Source organism: Ochlerotatus camptorhynchus, unplaced genomic scaffold, assembly GCF_037179485.1.
Source record: "Ochlerotatus camptorhynchus isolate MF236.1 unplaced genomic scaffold, CSIRO-AGI_Acam_v1.1 ptg000142l, whole genome shotgun sequence".
Classification (NCBI taxonomy): domain Eukaryota; kingdom Metazoa; phylum Arthropoda; class Insecta; order Diptera; family Culicidae; genus Ochlerotatus; species Ochlerotatus camptorhynchus.
The window spans coordinates 1,573,974-1,593,378 of NW_027040632.1; the positions used below are offsets into that span (position 1 = coordinate 1,573,974).

General features: G+C 42.4%; 1 protein-coding gene across 4 annotated transcripts in view; it reads left to right on the forward strand.

Annotated features, from left to right (window-relative positions):
- The window catches only part of Eph (Eph receptor tyrosine kinase), a 196,968-nt gene that overhangs the window by 118,243 nt on the left and 59,320 nt on the right, over window positions 1-19,405 (forward strand). For all 4 annotated transcript variants that reach the window (XM_065221444.1, XM_065221445.1, XM_065221446.1 and 1 more), the window contains exon 3: window positions 8,717-8,796. In XM_065221444.1, the coding sequence (XP_065077516.1) occupies window positions 8,717-8,796 (80 nt within the window). The remainder of the gene's footprint in view (window positions 1-8,716; window positions 8,797-19,405) is intronic.

A 19,405-nucleotide genomic window follows, 5' to 3' on the forward strand; every position in this document is an offset into this window, starting at 1 on the left:
GAAAAAACCTTGACCTCCTGAACAACTATGCCGAAGACAGTACCTTTCTATCTGGTTGGGAATTCGAGATATTTTATATGAGAATTTCACGTGTATACTAGCGTCGCGTAGAGAGCAAATTCTGAACTTTTGAGCACCTGGCAGTAGGCTCCTCCTCCTGAAAAACTTTGTGAAAGACAGCAACTTTCTATCTGGTCAGGATCTCGAGATATATCACATGCGAAAATTTCACATGAATACTAGCGCCACGTAGTGAGAAAATTCTGAACTACTGTCCGCCAGCGACAAAGCTATGATCTCCTAAACAAGTTTGTCGGAGACAGTAACTTTCTATCTGGTCAGGATCTCTATATATTCCATGTTGTAATCAATTAAGTCAAATCCCACGTAGTATGGTCACAGTTTACGCGGTTTCCATTTACATTTTCCCTATTATCCGCATTTTTAAGTGTTAACTGTAATCAAAGTTTACCTTGTTTAAATCAAAACAAGTTTTTTTTTGGAATACTCGTTGGTTTCAGATCGATTGGTAACTCAGCAACAAATGGCAATGGAAAACTCATGTGTGTTGTACAAAGTACAACAGCGCGAGTAACGGAGGGTTAAAAGAAGGTGTTCGAACTTGTATGAAGTTCTCTAAACAAAGTTTCCTGAATTTCGTCGATGTTCCCTGAAACCTCTATGAAGTCCCTGAAGTTAGAAAGCAATCCCGAACATCAACAAAGGTCCCTGAATTTCTACAAAATTCACTACATTTTTTAAAGTTCGCTTAATTTCTACTAAGTTTGATGGAGCTCTACAACGGTCACTAAATTTATATGAAATTAGCTGAACTGTTGCAAAATTAGCTGAAGTTCTTCCAAATTCGCTGAACTGCTACAAAATTCGCTGAATTTCTACGAAGCCCACAGAAGTTCATGGAAGTTCGCTAAGCAACTACAAAGTTAGCTGAATTTATTCAAAGTTTGTTGCACTTCTAGAAAGTTTCCTGAACTTCTATGAAGTTTCCTTATTAACCTGAACTTTTTACAAAAATCGCCAAAGGTATACAAAATTTCCTGAACTTCTACAAAGTTTCCTGAAGATCTAAGAGGTTCGTTAGGTTACTACAAAGTGAGCTGAGCTTCAAAATTTGCTGCACTTCTAGAAAGTTTCCTGAGCTTCGCGAATGAATTATAAAGTTCATTAATCTTCAACGAAGTGCCCTGAAATTGAAAAAAAGGTTCTCGAACTTTTCGATTTTCAACGAAACTTCCTGAACTTTTACAAAATGTACTTAATTTCTCTAAAATTCGTTTATTTCTACAAAGTTCGATGCAGTTCTACAACGTTCACTAAATTCATATGAAATTTGCTGGACTTTTGCAAAATTAGCTGTACTTCTTCTTAATTCGCTGAATTTATACGAAGGCCACTGAAGTTCATCAAAGTTTGCTAAGCAACTTCAAAGTTAGCTGAACTTATTCAAAGTTTTCTGCACTTCTAGAAAGTTTCCTGAACTTCTATGAAGTTTCCTTAATTACCTGAACTTTTGACACAATTCCCTGAAGTTCTACAATGTTTCCTAAAGATCTACGAAGTTCGTTAAGTTACTACAAAGTTAGCTGAATTTATTCAAATTTTGCTGCACTTCCAGAAAGTTTCCTGGACTTTTACGCAGCTACCTGAACTTTTTACAAAATTTTGGAAAATTATACAAAATTCCCTGTAGTTCTACAAAGTTTCCTGAAGATCTATGAAGTTCGTTATGTTACTACAAAGTTAGCTGAACTTCTTCAAAATTTGCTGCACTTTTAGAAAGTTTCCTAAACTTCTCGAATGAATTATAAAGTTCATCAATCTTCAACTAAGTGCGCTGAAATCAAACGAAGGTGTTTGAACTTTCATGAAGATCTCCCTAATTAAAAAAAAATCCTGAATTTCTACGAAGTATCCTGAATTTCGTGGATGTTCCCTAAAACCTCTTTGAAGTCCCTGAAGTTAGAAAGAAATCTCCGCTCTTCAATAAAGCTCCCTTAGTTTCAACAAAATTTACTACATTTTCTTTTAGTTTGCTTAATTTCTACAAAGTTCGATGAAGTGCTACAAAGTTCATTAAATTTATATGAAATTAGCTGAACTTTTCCAAAATTAACTAAACTTTTTCCAAATTGGTTGAACTGCTACAAAATTCGCTGAATTTCTACGAAGTCCACAGAAGTTCATAAAAGTTTCTGAACTTCTACGCAGTTACCCAAATTTCTATGAACTTTTATTAATTACCTGAACATTTTAAAAACATTCCTGAAGTTCTACAATGTTTCCTGAAGGTCTACGAAGTTAGTTTTAATACCACATAGTTAGCTGAACTTCTTCAAAATTTCCTGCACTTCTAATAAGTTTTCTAAACTTGTCGAATGAATTATAAATTTTATAAATCTTCAACTAAGTGCGCTGAAATTAAGCAAAGGTGTTCGAACTTTAATGAAATTCTTTCTAATTAAACAAAATTTCCTGAATATCAACGAAGTATCCTGAATTTCGTAGATGTTCCCTGAAACCTCTACGAAGTCCCTGAAGTTAAAAAGAAATACCCGAACTTCAACAAAGCTCCCTGAATTTCTCCAAAATTTACTACATTTTTTTAAAGTTCACTTAATTTCTACAAAGTGTGAACTTCTGAACTTCTTCCAAATTCGTTGAATTTCTACGAAGGCCACTGAAGTACATCAAAGTTTGCTAAGCAACTACAAAGTTAGCTGAACTTATTCAAAGTTTCCTGAACTTCAATGAAGTTTCCTTAATTCTACGAAGTTCGTTAAGCTACTACAAAGTTAGCTGAATTTATTCAAATTTTGCTGCACTTCCAGAAAGTTTTCTGAACTTCTACGCAGCTAACTGAACTTCTATGAAGTTTCCTTAAGTACCTGAACTTTTTACACAATTTTGGAAAATTATGCAAAATTCCCTGAAGTTCTACATAGGTTCCTGAAGATCTATGAAGTTCGTTATGTTACTACAAAGTTAGCGGAACTCCTTCAAAATTTGAGGGACTTCTAGAAAGTTTTCGGAATTAATTAAAAAGTTCATCAATCTTCAACGAAGTGCCCTGATATTAGGAGAAGGTGTTTGAACAGTCTCTAAGTTCTCTCTAATTGAACAAAGTGTGTTGAATTTCAAGAAAGTTATCTGAATTTCGTCGATGTTCCCTGACACCTCTACGAAGTCCCTGTAGTTAGCTCCTTGAACTTATAGAAAATTAACTTAATTTTTCTAAAGTTCGCATAATTTCTAAGTTCTTCATAAGTTTGATGAAGTTCTACAACGTTCACTAAATTTATACGAAATTAGCTAAACGTTTGCAAAATTAGCTGAACTTCTTCCAAACTCGCTGAACTGCTACAAAATTTGCTGAATTTCTACGAATTCCACTGAAGTTCATCAAAGTTCGCTAAGCAACTATAAAGTTAGTTTAACTTATTCAATGTTTACTGCACTTCTAGAAAGTTTTCTGAATTTTGCAAATTAATTATAAAGTTCATCAATCTTTAACGAAGTGCCCTGAAATTAAAATAAAGGTTTTCGATCGTTCATGAAGTTCTCTCTAATTAAACAAAATTTACTGAATATCAACGATGTTTCCTGAATTTATTCGATGTTCCCTAAAACCTCTACGAAGTCTCTGAAGTTAGAAAGCAATCCCCGAACTTCAACAAAGCTCCCTGAATTTCTACAAAATTCATTACATTTTTTTAAAGTTCACTTAATTCCTACATAGTTTGATAAAGTTCTACAACGTTCACTAAATTTGTACTAAATTAGCTGAACTTTTGAAAAAATAGCTGAACTGCTACAATTTCTGAATTTCTACGAAGTTCACTAAAGTTCCTCAAAGTTTGCTAAACAACTACAAAGTTAAATGAACTTATTTAAAGTTTGCTACACTTCTAGAAAGTTTCCTGAACTTCTAGGAATTTTCCTGAACTTCTACGCAGCTATCTGAACTATGAAGTTTTCTTTATTACCTGAACTTTTTACAAAATTCTCTGAAGCTCTACAGAGTTTCCTGAAGATCTACGAAGTTCCTTGAAATGTTACAACGTCCCTGAAATCAAATGATGAATATCTACGAAGTACGTTATGTTACTACAAAGTTAGCTGAACATTTTTCAAAATTTGTTGGACTTCCAGAAAGTAATTTTATTTAATAATAAGGATAGACATCCTGTCATCGACAGTTATGGATTAACAACCCTGATTCTGACCATTTCGAAAGTTACCTTTGGAAAATTTGTTCACGAATCCGAGGTCTTCCGGAGTTTCGTACAGTTTAGTTTGGGCACTACTGAAACGTAGAACATTGACATCTCCAGCATATAACGGAGTTAGTAGGACTCACTTAATCAATGCATAATAGAACGAGTTTTAGTTCACCTTCGCACCTCAGTGAAACGTAAGACTTCGATACCTCAGATTTGATTGAATCCTCCAAACCGTCCCGCATTCTGAACCAGTTTCATCAAATTATTCGCTGTCATCAATCTCTTCCTTTTCTACATAGAAATAGGGTCTGGTCTGTCTCCGGTCGACAACAAGCGCCGGTTTTGTGTATTCCGATCATGTATTTATGACGGTACCGGCTAATTATCGACAAGAACCACACGGCACAAACACACACCGGAGCCGTGTTCAGATGGGACGGGCGATGCATGTGAAATCAGATGGATACACAAAGTACCGTTTTTCGCACGAGGGGGACCCTTTCCAGAGCCATGAGGTTGTGTCATTGTGTATGGCTGATGTAGCAGGAGGGGGCAGGACATGCAAAACACGAACGCACCGAAGTCGTGCGCCCGGATGCGCGTGCCTCTTGAATTTGTTATTATCTCAGTGTTCAAATCTCTCGTAGGATGGAATTGGATCTGGTTAATGTGAAAGGTAGCTTGGTGTAGGGTTTATGTTTATCCCACTGGAAAGGATTCCTGATGAAACAGCAGACCCTTCTATTCTTGGTTGGGACATTTTTTATGAAATCCAACTGGATTTGCAAATGAAGCAGCTGGTAACCCTATGTGTCGGGGCTTAGACAAAGCTCGCTCGTCATTCGGATTAGTTGAAGCCGTATACAATATTGATGGCAATTAGGAAATTTGCCTCCATGAAACGACGATGTAGATCTTCACTCATCCGTTTATGGACAACAGCGGAACTATCGAAGCCTGGCTCACACACACAGAGAGAGAGAGAGAGAGTTGCTGGTGCATCAAACAACGGATTTAGTTCGCTTGAAACGGAATTTTTTACGACCCATTGTCAGATTCCGAACCGCCAATCCATCAAACTCATCCGATCCCACCCCAAAGCCATTTCCGCGCGCGACCTACATCCATCCGTACGTATTCCATGCAAAAGGGGCCTGTTCGGCGTACGCACCCACAATTGTGACGTTCGGACGACGCCCGACCTTGATTGGATTGGAGAAAGGTCTGGTTCAATTATTACGACCCCGCAGGATATGCCTACCTAGGAGGAGTTTGCTTTCAGCCAAATTTTCGCTCGCAAAAAGCTGAAGAAGCGAAAAGTCATTTTGCTTCTTTCATCTCATCTTCAATTTACAGCCGGGAAGGGCCCAAGCAGAAGGGGCTGAAGTCATGAAAATAAAAGTGATTGCCCTTGATGCTTCAAGGCTTCCTTTTTTTCTCCTCAGAAAGGATACTTTGTCACAGGCCTCCATCTTAGATATCGTTCTTTTCTTTTTTCGGCGATATTATCATTATGGACCCGTTACCCCTGAAGTTATGTACGTCGCCGCTGATGCCCTCTCGCGATATGTTTATCATCGTCGTCGTCATTTACGCCTCCCACGCCGTTGTCATTATTATTCCAAGAGCATCTTGTAGCTTCTTGTTTGTGGTACAGCGTGATGTTCTCCGCCGTTCCGTTCTTATGCTTCAGCGCACCACCACCGGACGGGACTGACTGATGGGGAGTTCTTAGCTGGAACAGGTTTCAGCTTCCCTTCGACCACAGGAGCTCGCGCGAAACGCAGGCGATGATATATGCCAACAGCGGTCGAATGATGAAAGGTCAAGCGGATAAAAGGTCGAATGAGCCCCCTGCCTCCAGATAATCAAAAGTCATATAAGCAATGCACAGTCAAAATCGATCATCGCAGTTAAGCCGATGTACGTGCATTTTGGATGATCCGGGTCCTTGTGATCATTCGTCCTTTTATCCTCTCCTAAGGACCATTCGACCTTCTGTCCATTCGACGTTGCATCCCGCAACCGCTTTAATCGTACAGAAGGAGAAAGGTGAAATTGTCAGCCATCATTTTCTGTTTGGGGTTTTGGTTTTGCCATTTTCCCTTTGAAGAAGCGGGTGGAATGCTTCTGTGTGGGGAAGGTCTTTCATCTTTTCCTTTCGGACCGGAATTTACACAGAAGTTGAGATGGCGTTCGTATTTCGCTGTACCTTACAACCACCCCACCCACATTGCATCTCTCACCTTCTCGCTGAAATGTGCTTGTTTTATGCTGATGATGTGTTCTCTCGGTTTGCTTTGAGTTGGCTGTTTGGGTTTTCGGTGGGGGTTGGTTTGGTGAGTATGTGTGGGGACGAAGAAGTTATGTTCTTTTGTGTATATCGAGCGAAAGAATAATAATAATGAGACGCGATTTTCTTTTCGGGGGTTGTAGGACAAGTCATTTAGGGGGTGATGCACCGGTGGTCACAAATCACAAATGATCAGAACCTGATTTGAAGTCGAAAAAATATAATTTGAATCCAACTAATAAAACTATGCCCAAGTTGTTCATCAACGCACTACTATAAATATGTTCCTAAGAAAAATAATGGCTGTTCTGCTTCCAAAAATGTGTAATTCTTGGACAACACCACAATTGGCTCTCGCCACCCACCCACTCACTCACTCGATCAAAAGAAAATCGATGGCAATCCCATAAACTGCTTCCCTTCAAGACAACACTCCCCCACAACGCTGTCATTAAAAAAAAATCCCGACGAAAAATTCCACCAGTCAAAGCCAGCGGAAACAAAATCATAGCCATCATGCATGCAGGCAGCGGCATGTTTTACGATTTCGATTCAATTTACATACCGATTCCCATATCGGTGCCAAAAACCCTCCCGCTTTCCGATTATTTCTCCCAGCCATTGTCGTGTGTGAAGCGCTTTTGGGAGTTAACTCCCCCACACTCTTGCCTTGTAACAGCAACAACAACCAGAAGAGGATGGTGCACCATGCATGCTTGCATCCATGTGGGTTGCCATCACGAAAATTGATTACTGCTCTCTCTCTCTCTCTCTCTCTCGGCATGCACGGAGAAAGAGGCTCGCGGAGGGCGTCGTCGTCGCTTGCATCATAAAATTATTAATTGCTCTTGCTCTGTATCACGACGCGGTACCAGTAATAATGAACCCCCGAACCGTTCATCGTCGTTTGCCCAAAAGAATGAATCGTCGTTTTCGATGTTCTTTTTTTTTTTTGGAGATTGGAGAAGGTATTGATTGCTTTGGCTGGCTGCATTAGGCTGCCAAAAAATGCTTCGTACATGATTACGATGATGATGGTACAGAGTTCTGTAGGGTGAGCGGATCGAACGAGTACCCACTCGGCGTTAGTGGAGTGAAAAGACATTTTCGGTGCTGGCACAACAATTGGGCACTTTAAGGGGGGCGCCCTACGTGACTGTCAAAGCATTTCGTTCGTACCTGATTACCAAATTGGGAAAAGGGCGTTTTGATTGTTATCAGAAATCGATTGTTTTACATTTATTGAACACTATTGAGTAAATATTTCATTGGTGAAAATCCATCGATTTAAGTTAAATGAAAAAAAAAAAACAAAATGGTTTGTTTGGATTTTCAGGCTTTTGAAACTTTCTAACATAAGAATGCAAAGCCACGATAATGGATTCGAATGCATTAACTTCGACAAGCAAGTAAATAAGATTTACACTTTAAAACGATGCGAGCGAAATGAAGACAAGTAGATTCATTATTTTAGAGTGGAACGCAAACTATCAATTCCACCCTCTGCACATTAATTTGAAATCTTAAAATTACCGAAAAAGAGGTTTGCGATCTAGCAGTGGGGCGTCGCGTAACCTCACTTTTTACCTGTGCACCAACTTTCAAAACCAGATTTATTGCCATATTCATACTCGAATCGGTCTGAAAATACTCTTAATCTTCTAGTTTACTCGAAATCTATCCATAATTGTGTATGTTTTGAAAGTTGGTGCACAGGTAAAAGGTGAGGTTACGCGACGCCCCACTGCTAGATCGCAAACCTCTTTTTCGGTAATTTTAAGATTTCAAATTAATGTGCAGAGGGTGGAATTGATAGTTTGCGTTCCACTCTAAAATAATTAATCTACTTTTCTTCATTTCGCTCGCATCGTCTTAAAGTGTAAATCTTATTTACTTGCTTGCCGAAGTTAATGCATTCGAATCCATTATCGTGGCTTTGCATTCTTATGTTAGAAAGTTTCAATAGCCTGACAACGTAATGGAATTCCATCTCTCTACGGATTCCATTGCAGTGCACTTCCTTCTCGAAAATTGATACGCACCGAGGGGTCAGAAGTTTCTAATTAGTTTCGGTTTAATCAGTTGCACACCAGTTGCTGTCGTCGTTACATTTGAAGTTATATCTAGGGATGTGCGAACTTGCTAATGATGTGTTCTTTTTTTTTGTTCTCTACTTTTGCAGTTGTCCTGCTCGATACCACCAAGGAAGCGACGCTGGAGTGGACCCGGTACCCGTATGGACCGCAAGCGCAGACACCTGGTGTAAGTAATACAAAGTTACAGGTAGTACAGCTATAATTAGTGTATGCAGTTACCGTTTTTGAAACTGTTAATTGGGAGAGTGAGCAGGTATTGTTTCGTGCTGCAAGTTTTGACGTAGGACTACGTCGGTGATTTCTATATGATGATATTATGAAAGATTTTGAACGTTAATAACTCAGCTGCCCCTGGACCAATTTCAATAATTTTATCACCAATCGTTCAGAAATATGTCTACACATCTGTCAAATTTAAGACGTTATCATTTATCAAAATGTCACAATTAAAAATTGCGTGAATGTGCAACTGTGGCTGTGATTATTAAAATTATGTCCGATTGCCTGCGAAAATCTATTTCCCTAACACAGATTTCAAAGTTGAATCCCATCCGGTCTCACCAAACGGTGTTTATTCAATCACTCAATCGTGGTGAGCGACGCAAGCAGCTAGCTATCAAGGCTGGCCTCAACCGCTGATCGGATTCAGTTCCAATCACCGTGTGTGGTAGTGTCCGGTTCTTCTCCAGTACATAACGAAAGGCTGCCGGCAAGCAGCGAAGGAGGAAGAAGCCGCACCGCTTTTGATCGGAATCAGTAGTTCTTCGTGAGTCGCTGTGGGCCATCTATGTCAAGCGCGTCATACTAAAGAGTATAAACAGAGAGAACCCCGCTCAAATTCCTATTCCTACACCAAGCACAAACTCCTGCTGCAGTTAAAAAATAACATTTATTGTATAAGACCACTTAGTCTTACGTCACCATTGCGTACAACCCCATAGGGCTGTCCCTTGTAGTTTTTTGTTTTTGTCATAGGATGTTACCTTATAATATGGTCCGGACGTGTGCAGCAGGGTGGGTCAATTTTATATGGCGGATCACAACCCCTGGTTCCCACAGCTTCTTCGATTCGTATTGAGATCCTCAGCAATTGTGTCTTCCTCAGATTTGACTTCCTTGGGATGCTTTCGTAGTGCCTACTACTTCATAATAGCCCAGTATTTTTCGATGGGCCTTAGTTCCGGTGCGTTGGGGGTCAGTCCTTGGCTTCATACCACTCCAGGACAACAGCCACTATTCAAAGCACGAAGCTAGATCCGGCCAGAAGATTGTAGGGCCCTCGTGTTGCTTCAACAGAGAAAGCAGACGCTTCTGGAGACACTCCTTGAGGTAGATCTCCCCGTTTACAGTCCCGGTAGTCACGAACGGCGCACTTCGTTTGCCACATGAGTAGATCGCTTGCCAAATCATGTATTTGTTGGCAAACTTTGATAGTTTCTGCTTCCTTACTTCCGTCGGAACATCTAACTTGTACTGGCCGGTGAAGAACAGTAGGCTGATGAGACAATGAGGCTTCGTCCGCATCTGGGTGTACAGTTTCCGGGCCCGTGACTTTCCCACCGTATTTTGCCGTTCGTCACGATTTGGAGCCTTCTGCACTTTGTACGTATGTAGTTACTCCTGGTCCCTGGCTTGGATTCCACTTAAACGCTTTCACGACACGCTTGTGATCCTGATCACTAATAGAACATCCATTCTGACCGCATTTCTCCTTCCGTTCAATGCTCAGAGTTTCGTAGTAACGTTTAATCACACTACCAAAGTTGCCACCTATCACAATCACGATCGCCAAACAGCTGATGGTAATAACGCTTTGTACATTCCTATCAATGTGCTCGTCGAAGCTCTCTCCATGACCATCCATCAAGTTGTCGAAAGAAGTAAAAAGCAACTGGTGAATGTCGTTTTCTGTTGTGATCCATCACCGATCTGGTCATTCCCGACAATCACGACAATCATCTGTGCTCGTTTTGAAGCAGTTGCTGCTTTGCTTGCTTATTTGAGTGTGTTTGTGAGTGAGCGCAGCAGCTTCCGTTTAAGGTTGCCTGCTTTTTTTGTAACTCACACAGTCGCGCCTGCCGAGACGAACTTGGAATGCGTAGGCATTGTTTTCATTTTCTTCTGTCGTTTCGCTTTTTCTCATGATCGTACTGCAGAAGTCTTCACTGTTTTCGTTGTGCTTTTCATTATCAGCAGCGAGTGTAACGTTTTGCTTGTGAGCAGCGACCATTACTGGTGATTGTTGTTTGTCATCTACTCACCGTTCAGTGCACGATTCCGAGTTGTTTTCCGATGTCCCGATGAGAGATGAGGATTTTCCAGGTGCTTGCGCAAAATCAATTCGCTACGTTGCTTTTCGGGTGACGCCATTTTTTCCAACTTTCGAAAAACTGGCAGCGATAAAAATACAGTGTAAACAATACACTCTAAACTACTTCTACTCAAATTTTCAAGAGAAAATACCCAATGGGTAATTTTTTATAGCGTGTTTTTCCGTGATGCAATTTGATGTGGAATACCCTTTATTTTGCCCATAGTTGCATTCACTCTTAGGGGCTTTTCATTAACTACGTAGACAGTTTAGGGGGTTGGCAATTATTCACGGCCCATACAAATTTTAAAAATTGTGTATGGACAATTGTCTACGCAAGAGGAGGGGAGGGGCAAGAATCCCAAAAAAATGTATACGTAGTTAATACTTACTTAAGGGTCCTGTGCACCACCAGCGGTGCAAAGGGCCAACGTGAAAGACTTCCATCCTGGGCGGCTGCTCGCTTTTGCCTTGACCTGGGCCCAGGTCAGATTTCTATCGACTTGCTTAATTTCCTTATTGAGGCTCCGCCACCATGAGCCCCTGGGTCTGCCTCTGCTGCGATGTCCTGCTGGATTCCAATCCAGCGCTTGCTTGCAGATTTCGTTTCCGCCCCGTTGAAGTGTGTGGCCGACCCACCTCCACTTTCGCTCTCGAATTTCTGTTGCTATCGGCTTCTGATGACATCGACGATGGAGCTCGGCATTCGAGATCCAGTTGTGAGACCACCAGGCACGAATTATATACCGCAGGCATCGGTTGATGAAGACCTGCAGCTTTTGAGTGTTCTCCGCTGATACACACCACGTCTCGCTGGCGTTTAACAACACAGATTTCACGTTCGAGTTGAAAATTCGGATTTTGGTACGTTGACTTATCTGGTTGGATCTCCATACGTTTCGTAAACTCGCAAAGGCAGCCCTAGCCTTCTTGATTCGTGCACCTATGTCGCTCTTGGTCCCGCCGTCCGACGCTATTTGGCTGCCAAGATATTGGAAACTTTCGACCTTCTCCACTGCTTGCCCCGCTACCGTAAAGTTGGAAGGGTTGCCCGTGTTGATATCCAACGATTTGGTCTTGTTGACGTTGATGGTGAGACCCGCCGCAGAGGAGCGTTCGGCTAGGTCATTGAGCTTACTCTGCATATCAGAGCGCCGTTGTGCTAGTAGAGCAACATCATCAGCCAAATCGAAGTCGTTGAGATGCTCCATGGTGATAGGCTGCCAAAGCAGCCCACGGTTCGGTACACGGTCAATTGCACCTACCATGATCTCGTCGATTACGATGAGAAACAGTAGCGGTGATATTATACATCCTTGTCTCACACCAGCGACTACCCGGATAGGGTCGGACAAGGCTCCGTTATGCAGAACTCTGCACGTGAAAGCCTCATACTGCGCTTCGATGAGGTTGACGATTTTATCCGGGACTCCCTTGCGTCTCAGGGCGCCCCACAGATTCTCGTGATTGAGACGGTCGAAAGCTTTTTCGTAGTCAATGAATACCAAATAAAGGGACTCTTGGAATTCATTGACCTGCTCCAGGATGATGTGGAGCGTGACAATATGGTCCACACAAGATCTTCCGGCACGGAATCCTGCCTGCTGCCGTCGGAGAGTCGCGTCGATCTTCTCCTGTATCCGATTCAGGATAACTTTGCACAGAACTTTGAGAACAATACACAGTAACATGATGCCTCGCCAATTGTCGCACACAGTCAGATCCTCCTTCTTTGAGACCTTCACTAAGATGCCCTGCATCCAGTCGGCCGGAAAAGTCGCGGTGTCCCAGATATTACAGAATAGTTGATGCAACATTTGTGCGGATAGCATGGGGTCAGCTTTGAGCATATCTGCTGATATGCGATCGACCCCTGGAGCCTTGTTGGATTTCATGCTTCGGATAGCTGCTTCAATCTCCTGCAGTGATGGGGCCTCGGAATTGACGCGAGTGATGCGCCGCATCCTAGGCGGATCATGCCGAGATGTTGATGGCTGGTTGGCCGTCGAAACGTGAAGAAGTTGTTCGAAGTGCTCAAACCAGCGTTTCAGCTGGTCAGTGGGGTCGGTAAGCAATTGTCCAGTCGTGTCCTTCACTGGCATCCTCGGGTTCATCCTTGCTCCACTCAGGCGTCGTGAGATATCGTAGAGGAGGTGTATATCGCCAGTGTTTGCGGCTTTCTCCCCTTCGTCGGCCAGGGAGTTCACCCACGCTCGCTTGTCCCGTCTGCAAGAGCGCTTGACTTCCTTCTCTAGAGCCGAGTACCGTTGACGGGCTCCTCTGGTTCTCGCCCGCTCTATCGCGGCTTTTGCTTCTCTACGCTCCTCAATCTTCCGCCAGGTTTCATCTGTGATCCACTCTTTCCTCTGGGTGCGCAGCTCACCCAAGTTATTCTCGCTTGTTTCTATTAAAGGCATTCTTGATGGCCGTCCATTGTTCTTCTACGCTGCCACCTTCTGGAACGTCCGCAGCTCGAGTCTCAAGTTCATGAACAAAAGACCTTTTTACCGCTGGATCTTCAAGTCGGCGTGTGTTGAACCGCCGCTCGAGTCTCTCCTCCCGTCGCTGGATCCGCGCCATGCGTAGGCGGATTTCACCGATTAGAAGGTGATGGTCAGACGCGATGTCGGCGCTGCGTTTATTCCGGACATCAAGAAGGCTCCGTCTCCATTTTCGGCTGATGCAGATGTGGTCGATCTGATTCTCGGTATGTCCATCACGGGAAACCCACGTGACTTTGTGCACTGGCCGATGGGGGAAGAGCGAGCCCCCGATCACCATGTCGTTATTGCCACAAAATTCTGCAAACAGCTCACGGTTCTCGCTCATTTCGCCGAGACCATGGCGTCCCATGACACGCTCATAGTCCGTGTTGTCGGAGCCGATCTTCGCATTGAAGTCGCCAGTGTAGATCTTGATGTCACCCTTTGGAACCTTATCCACGACGGCATTCAGTTGACTGTAAAAATTCTCCTTGTCCTGTAGCTCGGCAGCATCGGTTGGCGCATAACATTGGATTATGGTAAGCTTACGAACCCGTGTTCTAAATCTGGCAACGATTATCCTCTCATTAACAGGCTCCCACTTGATGAGCGCAGCACTTGCCTGGACGCTAAGTAGGAGACCATTCTCCACGATGGCGGGGAGCGTTTTCACCTCGAATACCAGAGTATAGTAGTACCTGCCCCGACGGCAGTTTGTGTTCTCCAAAGTTTGGCCAACGAACTTCGCTCAGTCCCAGGATTTCTAGCTTCATGCGTCGCGCCTCGTTGGCGAGTTGTGCCAGTTTACCCTGCTGGGCTAACGTCAATACATTCCATGATCCAATTCGTGTCCGTTGTTTTGCGCTAAAAGTCGTTGCCGTTATATCAGTTCGATGTCTTTCTCTGTTGGTTTCTGTAACAATTGTAAAAGTTTCAGAGACAATAGGTGGTTGGCCTAAGGTCTCCTATCCGCCGTGATGGGGCTGCCATCTTAGGTGTAGCTTCCGGGAAAGAGAATTTCTTATTCAGCCGCTGGATGCCAGTCAGACGCTGTTTGAGCCGCACCTCCATGGTGAACAGACGGTCGGGTTGGCGAAGCATTTCCTCTATCACCGTGCTATGGTTACCGCGCCAGTGTTCACGTCGCACCTCCTCACTCTGCTATTGTCGGATTGACAACATTGCCCAGGCTACGCCAACCAGCTGTGTCAATGTTTCAGCTGGCAGTCTTTTGTGATCACATGACTCGTGGAGGCGTGAGACAGGAACTTGTGAGGACCGGAGCTAAGTATATCGCTCCTTCCAGATTGTCACTCACCATTTTTGCCCGTAGTTAATGAATAGCCCCTTATCCACTAAAAAAAAGTTCAAAAATGCTTCTTCACCGTGCTTATGATATGATCAAACGCGTAATAATCATCCACCGTCGTGAACATTTTTCTTTGACGATGAACTTCCTGATGCATAGAAACGGCGAAAATTGAAATCCTAGTCCAACGAGATTAAAATCACCTAAAAAGCTTCAATAATTGCCATCGAAAATCTCCGAACAATTTTTGGACAACTTCATTTGGAATCGTCTAAATCTCACCGTGTTCATCGCTCCATGGGGATACTGGGGACTTGAGGAGCGCCCCTTTTCAGAGAGTGTGTAGAGGACGCCACACCGGGGGGAAACCTACATGGGCCCTATTGTATTTTACTACGGGATTATCTGCTTGCTTTCATCTATATGTCTATGTTCGCGTTCACTCGTTCATTCGCCCGTTCGGTTTGGGGGTAAGGCAGAAACGTCGATAATAGTTCCATAATATCAGTCCAGCGGCGGGTGGTGCGAAGTCGGGTGACGAGGGGGGGGGGGGAATTCACGTGGAGCTGAGCCCGCGTCCGTCGCATCTCGCAAGAAAAGAAGAAAGGTAAAAAGGAACTACACACACTCCAGAAGAAGTTGGTTGATCGCGCGCGAGTTTTTTTTTTCGTCTGTGGTTGCTCCCATGATGGGAATCCAAGTGGACGCCGAAGACGACGCAAGCAATGGGGTTGAGGGATGGGGGGGTATTTGGTTTTAAATCGTTTATTTGATCGTCATAATAACAGAGGGAAAATTATAACCCGCTATAAAAACTGCAATGGATGCGAATGAGGGAAGAAACGTGAAATAATAAGAGAAGAAGTTCGGGGCTGGAGCCAGAAACGGACCTGCGAAGATGATGTTGGTTTGGTCCGGGGCTTGACGCAAAAGATGAGCCCTGCGAAGAAGGAGCCTAGAACAGCAAGCAGAATCGCTTGGGTTGTTTTGTATTTTCTGTGCGCTGCAATGAGAGAACGATTGAAGTGCGCTGGGGGAGGGTTGCCGGACTGACGGCCGATTCATGGGAAGCGATGAGCCAATCCTGGTTTGGTTTGGTAACCCTACGGATCGCATCACGTAAACTTGTTCTTTTTCATTTTATTCATTCCCCATCTGTTCAATTTCGGGGAGTGGGACACAACTCACCCCAGGAGGGTTCTCCGGAGTTCCACTCAATAGTCATCGTCGTCAACGTCGTCTCCGGTCGTCGTCTTCGGTCGCAGCCATCCGTGGGCGTAGGTTGATGGGTTTGTTGTGCTCAACGAGCATTCGAATTTACGGTTGAAATTCGAACCTCTCCTGATTGGTAATTTGGATGAAACTTGTCGAATCCAGCCGCGTTTGGAGCGTTTTAAAAACACTTTTGAGCAACCCACACGGTCAACACGTTCCGGGCTCAGGAGGGGGGCACAGCAGAGCAGTTCATCAAACGAAAATACGACTGGAATAACATAAAGTGACGCAGAATTCGTAAAATTGGACCAATTCCAAAACAATCGAAACATTCTACTAATTATCGGATCCATCAAATCGGAAGCGATAGAACATATCTAATGGGCAAGGCGATTGAACCGGTGGGAGGGAAGGGGGGTTCTTTATTCATTTCGATCCATTCCGGCCATCCAGTTTGTATACATTAGCCAGTTGGACTGACCGGTCAATGGATCCTCTCGGAACAGCAGCGAATGGCAGTGCTGAGCTCGGCACTCGGCTAATTGTGACACTGACATGAAAGGACGATATTGAACCCTATTATTTATTATGACAGTTGTATTGTAATCAATCCATCCTTCCTTCCTCCACAGACCAACCACTACTACTACTACTACTACCGTGGTTGGTGACGGCGCGGCGAGAATAGAACCGAGCGCGGCTAATAATGTACACAACAGTAGGGAGCAATACTTCCGGAGCCGCAGCCACTACTGGCTGCTGGGTTGTTTATTGATTCAAGCGGAATGACACAGTTTGAATCGCATTGATGATTGAATAGAGGCGTAAATATAATGATCGCCAGCGTTGATAAGCTTCCGTTGAAAAGAGGGCTATCGGTTGAGCGATTTGATTGCAATTAAATTGCAATGTAATCTAATCGGCAGTTTGATTGATTGGGTTAAGATTTTTCTCGGTAATTTGCCGAGGATTGAAACAGTTTTTTTAAAAGGTTGCTCGTTGTAGCAGTCAAAAAAGGGTAGAAGTATTAACGGTAAGTACATAATTCACATCATCTCATTGTTGAAAAATTCCAACGAATTCCTGATCCACGTAATTGGATGGGAGAATATCAGAAGTGGGTCATTTCGCCGAAAAAAATCTTTCTTTTAATCATGCGGGTTTGTTTGAGTTCTTCTTTATCGGCAACACCGATGATTAAATTTGTATTTTCTGTGGCAAACACAATCATACTCTATGACCAGGGATGACCCATGAGATCTTCAACTAAGGTTGTATGTTAGCCAATGAAAGTTCATGAGTTAATCGACAAGATCTCTAGCATCTCAAGTCTTATTTTCGTTGAAGGACGTATTATAACAAAGGTAATTGCTACCCCGTAGCGTGGGTAGATCACCTTTTCGAGGTACGTTACGGAATGTAAGATCTATCACCGATTCCTAGTATTGACTACTTCAAACTAGGGAAACCGGATTTTTCAGTAATCAAAGGAACACATCTTAGTGTTACTTTTTATGCCTTGTTGATAGTGATAAGTCCTCGGGTTGCCTGTACCGAGGATGATCTTGAAACAAGGAAAAAATTAGTTAGTCTTCACCTATGTGATTCCTAATCTTCTATTCGTTGTTGCCTAGTTTGATGTGATTAAGACTAGGGTTCTGATGCATGGTCATTATCGGTGTCATTGCTTGTTTTTGTTGCTAAGGAATCTAATTTTGACTGACAAAGGGGCGCGCCTTTGGAGGGTATTTCAACCGCAGGGTATAAATAGCGGGACCTTTCAATTAGAATCGATTCCTTGCGATGAAGGCAAGAATGACAACTGTATCAAAACCGAATACTTCATAATCAACAGTGATGGAGTAGTACGACATGCACTAAACTAAGGACACGGGATATACTACAATAGATCAAATTACTGGTCGCAGTGGTGTTATGTCCCGAACAGGTAATTGCTATTAGATATTTTTGCAAACCTTGACAGATAGTAGACATGAAGCTCAAATGTAGGTGCCGGGCAAAGGTGTTTTATCCTAGACAAATGGTAAGTTACAAATTCGCTGTTGTCGTAGTCGTAGGCGCCGTAGACAGAACCGTTAGTATATATAAAATTAACCATCAGACGCTGAAGCTATATGAATTATCGCGTAACTCTGTTGTTCATTACATACCAAGTGAAATTCGAGAACGTAATTTCGTTTGAATAGCTGGTTTAACCAGCGCTTAAACAATCGTCACGTCGGTCATAGCTTGTTATGATAGCCTGAACAATGCGTAAAGAGTAAATCGAAACATTGAACGTTTGAATAGTTATAACAACTTGAGTAACGGTATAATGTGATATAAGGGGTTCGGTGGCCTTAGAGCAACCGTTTTTGCTTACTGAGCAGAACTTCATGAGTCTAATCTCAAGCCCATCCACATTCATGATTCGGCTATCGCAGGGCTGGTAGCGAGACACTTTTTAGTGACTTGGTCACTTTTTTCAAGCCAGTCACTAAAAAGTCTCCTTTTTTAAGGCCAAGTCACTAAAGTCACTTTTTCTTGTAATCAGTCACTTTTTTAGCGTGAATTTATTTCAAGATTGATCATTCTTTGCTTTGTGACGTTTAATAGTCTTTCTCTATCTATGTACACTGTACAGGGTGTCTACTCATTTTTCTAAATACAATTTCCTGAGTTTTTCCAGAACTTTAATGGATAAGAAAGCTCTTTTAAATGCGTTCTAAATATGCTTTTTTGGAAGATCACAAACAACAGTAATTAACTCAAACGTCTTTAAGACATGGCAATCAGTTTTATACAAACAGCTTTATAATAAAATCCATTGAATGTTGAAGTTAAGCACTTGCCTAATTTCTCACTTAAAACAGTTTCAAAAAACGCACTTAATTTGAGTAAGTCCAAGATTTAAAAATATTCAATGCCTTGAAGTTTCGTATTCCAAGTACAAGTTCAAGATATTGAAAAATTTCAAAGTGCCGGAATTAAGGAAAACAAATAAATGATTTATTTCAAGTTCGTAATTAACTTTATGAAACATTAGAGATCTTTATTGCAGTCCCATTAACTTCACAACAATTGTAGGAACTTTGAAGAAGTTCTGAGGAATAAAAGGAAATGCTGAGAATTTCGGTGAAGCTCCATAAACAAACTGCAGGAACATAAGGGAAGTTAACCCACTGAAAATATGGGGAACTTATTAGAAGCTTCAAGATCCTCAAATCGGTTCTTTTAACAGCCGAAAAACTTTTATGAAGTCCCTAGAATTTCAGAGCACATAATAGGTGTTAAGTGAACTTAGGGTATTGTACAAATTTTTAACAAGTTCTAAGCACCTCAGAAAGGCTAGATCTATAGATCTTTGGGGATTTTTCGACTTAAGAGTAGTTCCCGTAACTTTAGTCCAGACTTTTGGGGCAGTTAAAAGATCTATAATCGTAAATTTATAAAAAAA